Raw genomic sequence first — 14,115 nt, 5'->3', positions numbered from 1 at the left:
CTTTTAACCAAAGGGTCATATGGTGAAGGTGAATTTTTTGCTGGTTATTGTATTACTTCTTCTCTTTTCTTGGTCAATATTTCCATTCTAGAAAGTGGGGCAAGGTTCCTACTTTTTCTATAAATTAGCCTTGTGGTCCAAGTGTCCAGTAAGGTTCTCTGTTTTAACTGGGTACCTAGTAAATGTTTGATCAAAACCACAAATTTCCAAGTGTCATTTTGCTACCTTTCCTAAAGGCATGTGCTGTAGCACAGCAATTCTCAAACCGTATTAATAGGTGTTCTGTGATTGTTAAAAATGTGCCTGTGGTCACGTTAATTTTGAAAAGATTGAATTAAATAAAATTAAGTGTTTCTTTACTTCAGGACTTCTCAGAGCCTTTAATACACCAGTGGGTCTATTGAATATCCAAGGGAGGGATGTAGGATGCTGCGTTTTGCAAATGTACTTGACCACAGAACACGTTTCACTTACTTTATGGTCTCTGATTGAAATATTCCTCAAGCAATTAGCGTGAAACTCAGGAAAGTATCAGGAAAAGGAACCAATTTCTTTGCCTGCTGATTTGTCTGAATTAAGCCCAACAAGGAACCTTGTTAGAAATAGGGTTATTGATTACTTGACTGCAATCAGATTTCTGAAATTAGCTACAAATGCTTCTGTGGTTAAGCTCAGTTTATTGTAGACGAAGACACTAGTTACTTTCTCCAAGCTCCCCAACGTGTTATTGAAACTGTAAAGTTAAGAGACCAAGGTCATTTCTAGCAGACCCTTCACTGCCCCTACTTGAGGTCAGATACTACCCTCTATCTGAGGCATCCAGTTCAAACTGGGCTGGGGAATGAGGGGGTTGTGCTGAGACAGAGGAACCACTGGCTGGAGGACTTAATTATGAAGCAAATTTAAAGAGCCACAAGGGGGACGAAGAATCCAACCCATTAACAGGGCAGCTTATTCTTTCCTCTTAAGTATTTCTGAGATTGATTTTATCCCTTCTCATTGGTCTTTTCTCCCTTCTCGAGGAATCCTGTCTGTTTTTCTTCTCAACCTTCCTGAATTTTTGAACGGCAGTCCTCAGAGGTATTCTAGAACACTGGTGACCAGAGGGATGTGTTACAAGTCATCTGGGAGCCGAATTAAACCTTTAAAAATTTGCAAGTTACCATAAAATAGAATGGATTCAAGATTACCCTATAAAATATCTTTTTTTTACCTACTTTCATTGCGATCTCCTTTTTCAGTCGAAAAGAAATGTTCTGATGGCACACATTCTAAAAGCCCTTAGGAGCCGTCGTGTAGTTCCATTAAAATTTTCCCTTTTGATAATATTGCATGTAAGCTAAAAAGATGCTTAGAACATTTCCATTTGTCATGACATAACAGTTATGATTACCCAATGAACGGCAGTCCAAATGATGCAAGAGAAATGTTCAGTAATGGTATAGTGGTTTTCAAAAAGCCATAAGGTTAATTATTTGCTTTCTTCAGTACTCCGCAACTGTTCCTTTTGCAGTATTATACGTCCTTTCTTTGAAGTAAAAGTCTAGAAAATGAATCATTAAAAAATGAAATGTTTTTTTCTAAAGCATATTTAAGTTTTTATAATTGTAGTCATAAGATTGATAATCTTATAATCCTTTACTTGTAAATGTTCTTTAATCCCATCTCCAAAAAGAGTGTCTCACGAGTTGTTGATCCCCCTTTGTCAGTTTGCAGAAGGAGCTCATCAAGACTTGGTTCATGGCAGTTCCCTGGTGGCCTAGTGGTTAGGATTTGGCACTTTCACTGTGGAGGCCTGGGTTCGACCCCTGGTCCGGCAACCATCCCATGTGCCACACAGTGCGGCCAAAACACACAAAAAAATTTAAAAATTAAAAAAAGAGTAATGTGGGAAAAAACAACAACAACACCTGGTTCACCCACTCTCGTGTGTGTCACACAAGGGAAGTTCATCTCACGTGCATGTTCAAACACACAGTCGGTGGGGGACCTTATGCCAAAAAGGTGCTTCCTGAACTTTTCTTCCTAAGTTATAATATCCTTGTCTTGAGCTTTCATAGCGGTGACAGCTTATGCCTTCCTGTTAGGAGAAGAAGCACAGCCTGATATTAGGTAACAGTGGAAAGGTTGACCCTGTACTGATAAGTGACCGCCCCCGCCCCAAAGTCTGCTCACTAACAAGGCAGTTCTCATGGTGCTTTGTAGCATAAATCACAGAAGAAAGTCCAGTCAGTAGAGCAAGGTGGATGGAGAGGTTGGCTTGGGGGTCAGACTGCCAGACTTTGAATTCTGATTCTCCCCCTGAATCCTGTCTCTGCCTCGGTTTCCTCAGCTGTAAAGCTGAGATATTAACTACTTGGCATGATGCCTAGCGCCTACTAAGCACTGAACAAATGTTCCCTTTAGAGCCATAGATCACGGGACAGTGGAAGTCAAGAGCAGATAGGCAAAGACAGAACAGGGGGGTGGACATTTCTTCCCGACAACTGTAGCCTGATTGCCAGGCTAGTCACCTCTAGGTTGGAAGGTCCCTTTGGCTGAAATTCCCATTAGGAGCTGGACTCCACCATTGAGATGGAAAGGAATCAGGCTAGAGATAAACTGTATGTCACTGTTAGTGAACTTTACCTTTCCTGTCCATTCAGAAGGTCGGCAAGCATGTCCTCGGAGGGTCCTTCCAGCCTGTCAGAGGTTTGATGGGAACCTATCGCCTGAGAGTTGTTCCCTTTAGCAACAGAGAAGCCGAGGGCTTTCTAAAGTTGCCTGGAATTGAGAACTGGCGATTGAGTGGTAGATGTGACATTAAGTGCATGGAATGAACTTAGAAAGACAGCAGCAGATGCTGGCCATCAGGATAAAGCCGTGCACAACCCCGATCTATGATCAGGACTCAAAAGTGTTGAATTCGTCAGTGATACCCTTTTTCTTTGATTTATTCATTCACTAAGTATGTAATGGGTTATACATTTTACAAACCAGGTAAATGAGTTTGAAGTAATAATTTAGCTGTCATTTTGTAGAGCTCTGGGATTTTTGTTCGGGCCATGTTTAAATGAGGATTTCCCTTTTAGAATTGAATGTTCTATGAACAGTGGGTCCAGTTACAACATGGTCATTGGTTTGCTCAGGCTGCCCTAACAAAGTACCATAAACTGGGCGGCTGGAACGGCAGATATTTTTTGTCTCGCAGTTCTGGAGGCTAGAAATCTGAGATCAAAGTGTTGTGGCGTTGATTCCTTTTGAGGGCTGTGAGGGCAAGTTCTGTTCCAGGCCTCTTTCTCCTTGACTTGTAAGTGGCTGTCTTCTCCCTGTGACTTCACACTGTCTTCCCTCTATGGGTATCCCTGTCCCAATTTTCTTTTGTCATAAGGACAGCAGTCATATTGGATTAGGGTCCACTCTAATGACCCCACTTTAACTTAATTGTATCTGCAGTGACTATTTCCAAATAAGGTCATATTCTGAGGTACAGGATGGGGGTTAGGGCTTCAATGTGTGAATCTAGGAAGGACATAATTCAACCCATAGCAACATGTGAATTTTCTACTTGATGGACTTTTTTCTCTTTCTTTTTTAAAGATTGTACATGGCAAGTCAAAGCAAATGATCGAAACTTCTACGAACAACCTCATTTTATGAACACAAAGTTCTTTTGCATTAAGGAGAGCAAATATGAGGTAAGTTGATTTTAACTTCCTAAATTAATTTTAGTGAAAGCCAGTTTTTCCCAATAGCCATCATGCTTACTGGCTTTGTGTGACACCTGCCTTCCAGGTAACCTCTGGCCTGGGGCTACTGATGATCATCATTAGTTCTCTAGAATGTCATTTTTTTAAATTGAAGTATAGTTGATTTACGATGATGTTTCTGCTGAACAGCGAAGTGATTCAGCTATATATATATATATATATATATATATATATATATACACACACACATTCTTTTAAAAGTTCTCTTCCATTGTGGTTTATCACAGGATATTGACTATAGTTCCCTGTGCTGTACAGTAGGACCTTGTTGTTTATCCATCCTATATAGAATAGTTTGAATCTGCTAACCCCAAACTCACTTCATTCCCCTTGGCAACCACAAGTCTGTTCTCTAGGTCTGTGAGTCTGTTTCTGTTTCATAGACAGGTTCATTTGTATCATATTTTAGATGCCTAGAATGTCATTTTTATTCATCACACTAAGATTAACTACCCTAAGGGTGTATGGGGGTGGCTTAAAACAAAACAAAATTGTGTAGATTGAAATTTCCCCTTTGTATGTACAAAGCTCTTTTAAAAATATTTTATAAAAGAATCTACAGTAATATCACAGAAGCCTTGTTTTCGACAGTAATAAGAATTGGAATGGAATCTTACTAACTTATTTCCCCCTCCTCTGCCAGTGATGGATTTAGAGACTTCGAAGATATTTTCACCTCAAAATTATCATTGAAATATAAAGAACCCCCATTATGTCTGGGCTGAAATGTTTGTCTGTTAGATCCCTAGGACTGCTCTAACGAAGTATTACCACTTGGATGGTTTAAGTCAACAGAAATTTATTCTCTTACAATTCAAGGGGCCAGAAGTCTAAAATCAAGGTGTCAGCAAGGTTGGTTCCTTCTGGAGCATCTGAGGGAGAATCTGTTCCAAACTTCTCCTGTGGCTTCTGGCTGACAATCCGTGGTGTTCCTTGGCTTGTAGATGCATCACTCCAATCTCTGCCTCTGTCTTCACACGGCCTCCCTGTGTGTTTCTGTGTCTTTGCCCAAGTTTTCTCTACTAAGGCCAGCAGTCATTGGACTAGGGCCACCTTAATCCAGCATGACTTCACTGTAACTTGATTACATCTGCAAACACTGTATTTCCAAAGAAGATGACCATCACAGGTATCGGGGTCAGGACTTGAGCATATCTTTTGGGGCACACAACTCAGCCACACCCGTTTCTTTTTCTTACATAGCCTCCATCCCTCTTAAGTAAAAGAATGTTCCTTTTCCCACCATGTTGATGTCTCCCATTTTCTTCCCATCTTTGCCCCATTTTCAAGGAGGCTCTAAGGGGTCAAGGGACCCAACAGCAGGATCCATTTGGTCACAGCCAGATTTGCCACAGAGACCTTTGAGGTGAAATGTCTGCATCTTGTTACTGTCTCTGACATAAGCCTCCAAGGGGTCATTCTGAGGCCCAGTTAGAAGTAAAAGCTTAAAGGAAATCTCAGTATCTTTCTGACAAATTACATCCTTGGTCCCTGTAGGCCACAGGGCTTAGTGATTTTTGCAGGTGTATATACATTGTGACACTGTGATAAGTGTGTGGCATTGTTTAAAATGACTTTCTCATTTTTTCCAACAGAATAATGCAATTAAAACATACAAGTATAATGCATTTACCTTTCTACCAATGAATTTGTTTGAGCAGTTTAAGAGAGCAGCCAATTTCTATTTCCTGGTCCTTCTTATCTTACAGGTAATACCCTTTGATATCTTAAATCTGTTTTGAATTATGGTGACTCAATAACATTCAGGTTGTTATTGTTTAAGTTGCATATGAAATGTGAATAATCTTGAAAGTTTTCTATATGGACATCTGCGTTCTGCATGTAAGGGAAAGTGCCTTATAGACAATGAGCTCAACAGTGTTAAGTGAACAGGGAATGGGAGCAAATGGAAATGTTATTTTAATTCTGTATTTTAAAAAATTCAATTTCCTACTGATGTCAGTGGTAAAACTGGTTTCCCTGAAGTGAGTAAAGTTAAAATCTTCACTTTGTAAAATAATCGTACCTTAAAATTAAATCCATTTTTTCATGGTTGGCCTTTATTTTTTTATTTAGATGCCAAAATATTGATTTTTATTAGCATTTTGGTCATAATTCTCAAATTATTTTTGTGAACTGGTTTTATACTACTGGAAAGGCCTAACTTTTTCCTGAGGTTTTTTGTTGTTGTTGTTGTTTTTATCTTAATCGTGGCAAGGAATTCACTTATCTGGAGAGCAAAGTGCTACCTTCCCTTTACTTCCTTATAGAGGGAAAAAGGGACTTCCACATATTGACAATAATGTGGGAAATGGGCTTTCTCTCTTCTAACCATCCCCTAATTATCTTTTCTGAAGGTACAGTGATCCAAATTAGGGAACTAGTAATAGCCTTAGATGGCCTTTTCCTTGCACTATTACTTCACTTAATTCTTGTGCTCGTTAAGTACTATCATAACCTTCAATTTGCAGAGAAGAACTGAAGCCTGGTGAGGTAGAGGAACTTGCTTCAAGTCCTATCACCCTACGTGGCGAGGCTGGGTAGGACTTGGATCCAGGAGTTTGACTCCAAAGCTTGTCATTTTAACCACTACATGATATGGCCTGATGATCAATAGGATGGTTGCAAGAGATCTTTAGTTGCTTCCCAATCTTTTACTCCAACGTGATGGCCATCCTGATGGATGTGAGGCTTCCTGCAAGGCCACCCTCTTTCTTGGCTAGACCGATAGCAAGGACCAAGAAGGAAGCACTTTCTTCTAATGGTCCCATAGATGCCCCACCCAATCCAGAGCCAGCCACTAACTACTGCCATTTTTGCCCCCATCATGGGACCCTCAGAGACCACTGCTGGACAACCAGTAGCGTAGAGCCTGCTGTATGCATTCCCTAAAAGTTAAAGGACTACTTCTCCCTGGGACCCTACAGTGCCTGCCCGTTGTTAATTATGACTTTCACAAAAGGTTTGGAGCAGTTCTTTCTTAGGTATCATGTTACAAAGCTTCCTTGGTGTCCAGTGAAAGCCATAATGAGACCAGGAGCCACTGTCCTCTGGGCTGTGTCCCAGGAGACCAGAAGTGAGTGAGTGAGTGAGTGAGACAGAGAGAGAGAGAGAGAGGCACGAGAAAGGTTAGCTGGATGCTTCAGCACCTTTTCATGCCTGCTTGGCAGGATGCAGACCTGGATGATAATGGAGATTAGCCTTAGAATCAACAAGCTTAGAGTTAGCAGTTACCTGTAGGTTAGCTGTGCCTTCCCGGGCACACACGTACGCCTTCTCTTTTATCTCTTTCAGGCCATCCCTCAAATCTCGACCCTGGCGTGGTACACCACCCTGGTGCCCTTGCTTGTGGTTCTGGGCATCACGGCCATCAAAGACCTCGTGGACGATGTGGTAAGGATTTTTTGTGCAGCTTCCTCCTCACTGCTGCAAGCATATTTTCAAGTGGCATTAATACTTGACATTTTGAGAGGATTAAAATAACCTTTCCCATCTGTCCTCTCAAGGCTCGCCATAAAATGGACAAGGAAATCAACAATAGGACGTGTGAAGTCATTAAGGATGGCAGGTACCACGCTTTTCTGAATGTGTGACTTTCTTCCAAGGATGTAATGTACAAACACATCTAGAAACATCCTCAGAGATAACTATTTGAACTTGAAAGTCTATCAATGCATGAACCTTTTCCTGATAAAGGCCTCTCTTCACTTCCTAAGACAAAGCTGTACCCAAGTTGGGGTCCAGGCGGTTCCCCGACGGGGCTCTGTGTCCTCGGCACTCCTGTGTTTACACAACCCCTCATCCTGGAGCGCGCTGCTCCATCTCTGCTCTTCCCAAACTTATGCTGCCCAGGGCTTTGCCCAGATGTCCTGACACCCTTCCTGACTCCTCAGCTACAGTGATTTCTTCCTTCACTGTGTTTTTTTTTTTAAATAAATTTATTTATTTAGGTATTTATTTATTTCATTGCTGCGCGCGGGCTTTCTCTAGTTGAGGTGAGCGGGGGCTACTCTTCGTTGCGGTGCGCGGGCTTCTCATTGCGTTGGCTTGTCTTTGTTGCGGAGCACGGGCTCTAGGTGCGTGGGCTTCAGTAGTTGTAGCACGTGGGCTCCATAGTCGTGGCTCGCAGGCTCTAGAGCGCAGGCTCAGTAGTTGTGGCACACGGGCTTAGTTGCTCCGCAGCATGTGGGATCTTCCTGGACCAGGGCTCGAACCTGTGTCCCCTGCATTGGCAGGCTGATTCTTAACCACTGCGCCACCAGGGAAGTCCTTCACTGTGTTTTCAGAGCGTTTTGTTTTCATCTTTCTTATTATGATCTGAATTTCGTTAGAATTATTTGTGTGGAAGTCTCATCTCTCTGGAGCTCTAAGTTTCTTGGGGAGACTGCACCTGGTGGTATTTGTTTTTGTGTCCGCCTGAGCATCCAGCGCACAGAACGAGCTCATCAATGTTTGCTAAAGTAACTTAGTCAATGGTGACCAACGTGCCAACTCAGGGGCCAGTGGTGAGTCGTTTTTTGAGCAAGAGCTTCGAGGCAGAACTACAAATTCAAGTGCTAAACATAGTGACTAAGGCCCAATTCAAAGACGTTTCATGTGTCAACACTAAGGAAAATAACCCGAGTTATAGCCACACTTCAATGGTGTCTACTTTGAATACAGACTATTTCAATCTATAAATATGTTTAGATGTTTTTCCCTTCCAAATAAATAGATTCTGTTCCAAAGGTTACCTTTCAAGTCACTTAGAATCACTGTCGTGTACGGTGGTGAGATTCATAGCTAGCCCACAGAGCCCTGTTTAGCCCACAGTCTGGCTGACTACACTGGTAAAGAGTGGCTCTGAGTAGCCTTGAGTTGGGGTTAGGAGTGCGTATAGGGCATGACTGTGGCCCCTACAGCCCATGTATGGGGACTTGGGCATCCGTGGGGCAAAGTGACAGGGGTCTCCCAAGGGGAAACTGGACATCACAGTGGAAGAGTCAAACGGAATTGCTTCTAATACCCCTGAAGGGCCGTGGCAAGAAGGTGCTTAACTTATCCATTTATAATTGAGACCCACACGCACATTGCTAATTGATCATTTCAGAAATATTAAAATGTGAACTAACTACCATTCCTCTTAGTGAAAGATAAGCCAGGTTAAGAAAAATCTTGAGATTAAAAATTGTGTATTAAATTCTTGTAAAATTGGGGAAACTGGGGTATAAGCGTATATTTTAAATGTATTTTAAATCTCCAGGTCTCTTTTATCCATAAATTAATGGGAGAACCAACATAGTAATTGGATTTCTGCCTCCAAAAAAATTAAAGTTATTAGTTGCGGTAGGTTCATAATATCTGTTAGGGATATCTTTTCTATAATGAAAACCTTTAAAACAGACAACAGGTAGGCCTTACTTTATTGCATTTTGCCTTATTGCGCTTCACAAATACTGCATTTTTTAACAAATTGAAGGTTTGTGGCAACCCTGCGTCAAGCAAGGTGCCGTATTTCCAACAGCATTTGCTCATTTCATGTCTCTGTCACATTTTGGTAATTCTTGAAATATTTCAAACTTAATCATTATTATTTTTTTGTTATGGTGGTGTGTGATCAGTGATCTTTGATGTTGCGTTTGCAGAAAGATTGCAACTCACTGAAGGCTCAGATGACAGTGTTTTTTAGCAATAGAGTATTTTTAAAGAATGTATGTACTTTTTTTTTAGATATAATGCTGTTGCACACTTAATAGACTATAGTGTAAACATAACATTTATATGCACTGGAAACCAAAAATTTCATATGACTCGCTTTATTGCAATATTTGCTTTGTTGTGGTGGTCTGGAACTGAACCTGCAGTATCTCCGAGGTCTGCCTATACTATATTTTAAAACTTTTAAAAAATGTTGACTTGGTAAACATTTAAATGGTTGTTTCCAGTAGAATTTAATACTGAAGGAAGCAATCTTTTTATTTTATCAATATCCTTAGGAGATTCATTAGGAAAGTGGTACACACTCATCAAAAAGATAACTTTAAACAGTAGAGAGGAGGCCAGCACTAAAGCTCCATGATGATTCCAGGTGGCCCATGTGGGAGCCATAGTACATCCCTGTCCTGGGACCAGCAGGTGATGGATAACTGAGAGGAAAGGAAGGAGAAGGGCTGGGAGCACAGGACATGAGCAAAAACAAAGGGGTGGCATGTGTCTCCTTCCCACACATTTAAGGAGCCCCCATTGACCCTCAGTTACACAACATAGAATGGAAAGGACACATCAAAGTCAGCACTGCCATTGTGACTTCCTTCAGCGGAGAAGACGATCCTGTGACGCCTTAATCATCAGATGGCTGAACTTTTGGCACAGCTTTTCCCTGTGATGTATATGTTTTCCCAGAATCTTTGGCTTCCAGACAGAATAATTCCAAATCCCTTGTCAGTAACTTTAAAAAGCCACTAAACTATCTTTTTTTTTTTTTTTTTAATATTTAGGTTCAAAATTGCCAAGTGGAAAGAGATTCAAGTTGGAGATGTCATTCGTCTGAAAAAAAATGATTTCATCCCGGTAAGTGGACAAGCTCTGCCGTCTCATTCCTTGTCCTCACATCTGACCTGGTGCTCAGTTTTGCCTCGGGGGTCGGGGTCTCTCTGTGTTATTGGTGTGTTTTGTTTCAAACAGGCTGACATCCTGCTGCTGTCCAGCTCTGAACCTAACAGCCTCTGCTACGTGGAAACGGCTGAACTGGATGGGTAAGTGGGTCTTAAGTGGGCCTGTTGGAAAGCTAACCTTTGGAAGGCTAACCTTTGTTACATGGAAAGCTGTGCACTTGGATGAGAAGCCCTGAGGTCTGGCCTTACCTCTACCCGCTGCTGGCTGTCCAGCAACCTCTGTAGGAGACCAGTCTCTCTTTGTCTTTGCCTTGTTAGTACCTAGAAGGACCAACAGTAAGACAACAGCAGTCTGACTCCCTAGTATACCAACTTCTCTTTGCCTATTCCAGTGCCATATTTGAAAGCCCATTTTCAGGGAAAGTAGAAGGTTTGGTGACACAATGTATGCCTGAGCCCTTTGTAAGCTGCTGATCAGTGTTCAGACACAGATGAATGACTATTAGTATCTGTTTTGGAAAAAAAGAATAGATTTTTTAAGTCTTTGCCAGTGGACTATTTTCCCCCTTTGTTGGTTTTGGTTATTATGTTACCACTTGAAAAAATAAACTTCCATTTTTGACCAGTTTTCAGTATATTTATGGAGTGCCGACTAGGTTGCATTAGTTTTACGTGGTAGCTCATTTAATCTTTTCAACAACCCTATGAGGCAATATTATTATTACCTCGAAGTTACCCATGAGGAAACGGAGGCACTGGAGGGGAGGTCGCCTGCCCCAGGTCACACAGTGGGTGGCAGAGTTGGAGTGCTGCTCCCCTGTGCTCGCTCCCAAGGCCAGTGCCTGTGTTTCCCATTCCGGCATAAACCCCTTTCCCCACACCCTAGATATGCGTAAGCTTCTTTATGGAGAGCTGAGATCATCTGAGTAAAAACGAGGGCTTTCTTTGCTCTGTAAGTCAGTCTGTTGATTGTTCAACCTTAACTGTAAAACAGCTCTTATTCCCGTGAGTGAGAGATTCTAAAGTTTTACAAAGATATAAAATGCTAGCATGCTCTGTCAGAGCAAACAGAATGGAAAGTTGAGAACCACTGGTCCACTTCTTAGCGCATGGAAATCCCCAGTCAATATTTGTGGAACTTGAAAAAAGTCATTCATCCTAGTAAGACAGGCTTGCTTTCCAGAGCATGTGTGCCCAGCCTGGCCCTGCGTGTCCTCTTGCATGTGCCTAGTCTTCCACTGCGGTGGGGACATGCCAAGTATTGGGGGTAAGGTGACCATGTCCTTTTTTAGATAGAATTAATCTTTCAAAGACATAGGATCCAGTTATTCACTCTAGAAAATATTAAGTTGATAGAGTCTTGATCCTTTCAAACACAAATATGTTTTGTAGAATTATCTTAGTGTGATTAAATATTAGAAGCTAAGTTTTTAAACAGCAGTTTGATTGTTCAGGTTGGTGGTAAGAATTTAGTTAAGAAGAGAGAAAGGAAGCTTCTGGGTACCTCTGTCCTACCCAGATTGCCTCACTGTAACAAACAGCAAAGGGGGACAACATTTCCCGGGTCAGGGATTTTTGTCTAGTTCAGGGGATAACTTCATCCAAACCTGAAGTTCCAAAGTGAACAGAGAGCTTGAAAATAGAAAAAACTAATTATTTACCTTTCACTTCCAGGTATGCCTAATGTTACTTTGTATAATTTTCTTTAACGTCCTTTTCGAACTCTGAAATTTGTTCATTTAATTTTTTTTCTCTTCCTTTAGAGAAACCAATTTAAAGTTCAAAATGGCACTTGAAGTCACACACCAATATCTCCAAAAAGAAAATTCATTGGCAACATTTGATGGTTTGTGCAAACATGTCTTACTTTGTTTCAAATTTTCATTGCTTGATTCAGTCCATATTAATTAAAACCAGAAAATCTTTCATATGTGAGTACTTATGTAGATCATATCTCCTTTAAAAGGTTTTATTGAATGTGAGGAACCGAATAACCGACTAGATAAGTTTACAGGAACACTATTTTGGAGAAATACAAGTTTTCCTTTGGATGCTGATAAAATTTTGTTACGCGGCTGTGTAATCAGGAACACTGATTTCTGCCATGGATTGGTCATTTTTGCAGGTACTTTCTGAGTCTCTTGGGAAATTGATCTGTGGGCTCATTAAAAATTTAAAGGAGGAAATTGATTTTATGTCCTTTCTCTGTTGAAACCAAAGAAAGAGTCATTTTATTGACATGCCAGTGAATTGATTTTCCCAATTGTTGATCATATTGAATTTTCCATTTTTAGGTGCTGACACTAAAATAATGAAGAATAGTGGGAAAACCAGATTTAAAAGAACTAAAATTGATTACTTGATGAACTACATGGTGTATACGGTATTTATTTTCTGTTTTGGTAGACTGCTGTCTTTTGGTCTAGATTTGTTGACGCAGAGAAGTCTTATCTCTGTAGGCCAAGTAGAATAGTTCATAAGGTGCACCAAAGTTGGGAGGGGTGGGCGGGAGAGGAGATTCCCTCACCTTTTCTCAGAAATGCTACATTTCTAATTGGAGAATCTCCCTGGGAATGTAAATTTCAGTTGTTGGGTACCCTGAGTTGATGAGTGGAGTGATCAGTTGGGAAACCAGGGAGCCTTTACTTTAGATAAGTTAGTGGGACTGGGCTCCTAAAGTCAATGTAGGGTTGATTTTACTGCTGTTAGTTTCCCATAAGGATAGTTCTCTTAAAAGCCAACCATTCCCGCCCCCCTCCCCAACATGTACTGTATGAGTCCAAATATAAGGCAAGTTTAGGTATAAGTTCTCTCAAGGGTCCCCAAGACCACCCCCAGTTTTGATGATTCACTAGGAGGACTTACAGAATTCAGTGTATAGTTGTCCTTATAGTTAGAATTAATTATGATAATTCTTGCTTATTACAAAGCAAGATCAGCAAAGGGAGAAGGCTCATGGGGCAAAGTTCAGAGGAAACCAGGCGCAAGCTTCCAAGAGTCCTCTCCCAATGGGGTCATACACACCAGACACACTTAATCCTCCCCAGTGACAATTTGTGTCAGCCCATGTGAAATGTCGGTTATACCAGAGAAGCTCATTAGAGACTCAGTGCCTGGGTTTTATTGGGGTCTGGTCGTGTAGGCATTTATCTGCCTGGCATGTACCAAAGTTTCAGACTCCCTAAAGGAATGTGGGTATTCAGCATAAAACATATTGTTTTACACAAATAGTTAGGTACAATGAGCCATTCTTATCAGAGAATAAGAAATAAGGAATCAGGAAACCCTTCCAAAATCTAAGTTCCCAGAAGCCAGCCAACAGTCAACCTTGCAAACAGGCCTTCTAAGGATAGCAGTCTCAGGGCTGCTTTGTTAACTGTTCTGCATGTAGCGTGGCCCTGAATATCAGGCAGTCCTCCAGTTTGCCAGTGAGAATTTTTTTCAGGTATTTAGTTTAGTTTGGTATGTTCACAGGGGAGGTGAATTCCAGGTCCTTCTAGTCCACCATTTTGATCAATCTGATCTAGTTTAATTTGAATACATAAACTTTTAGAGACTTACAATACTTACAGTACTTCAACTGCATATACATATTCAAAATTACATATAAGTAATATATTAATTTAAGAGACAATTCGTTTTTCCCTGCTCTCACATTTCATGAAAACTTCATTTGAACTTTTCTGATGCATCTTCCATGTCATTGTCTTGGTTATGGCGTGAGCCTTCATGAGAGGCTCATCATCTCTCCTCTGTGCCAAGTTCTTTTGAAA

The 14,115-nt window shown here is 41.0% G+C and overlaps 1 protein-coding gene across 1 annotated transcript in view; it reads left to right on the top strand.

The window, feature by feature from the left end:
• ATP8B1 (ATPase phospholipid transporting 8B1) overlaps positions 1–14,115 on the top strand; it is a 120,356-nt gene that overhangs the window by 73,129 nt on the left and 33,112 nt on the right. The window contains exons 3-11 of the mRNA XM_060118675.1: positions 3,580–3,677; positions 5,345–5,458; positions 7,044–7,142; positions 7,256–7,317; positions 10,226–10,298; positions 10,413–10,483; positions 12,106–12,188; positions 12,309–12,467; positions 12,637–12,725. Of these exons, the coding sequence (XP_059974658.1) occupies positions 3,580–3,677; positions 5,345–5,458; positions 7,044–7,142; positions 7,256–7,317; positions 10,226–10,298; positions 10,413–10,483; positions 12,106–12,188; positions 12,309–12,467; positions 12,637–12,725 (848 nt within the window). The remainder of the gene's footprint in view (positions 1–3,579; positions 3,678–5,344; positions 5,459–7,043; positions 7,143–7,255; positions 7,318–10,225; positions 10,299–10,412; positions 10,484–12,105; positions 12,189–12,308; positions 12,468–12,636; positions 12,726–14,115) is intronic.

This window comes from Mesoplodon densirostris, chromosome 15 (genome assembly GCF_025265405.1).
Source record: "Mesoplodon densirostris isolate mMesDen1 chromosome 15, mMesDen1 primary haplotype, whole genome shotgun sequence".
Classification (NCBI taxonomy): domain Eukaryota; kingdom Metazoa; phylum Chordata; class Mammalia; order Artiodactyla; family Ziphiidae; genus Mesoplodon; species Mesoplodon densirostris.
This window is presented reverse-complemented; position numbering and strand designations above follow the sequence as displayed.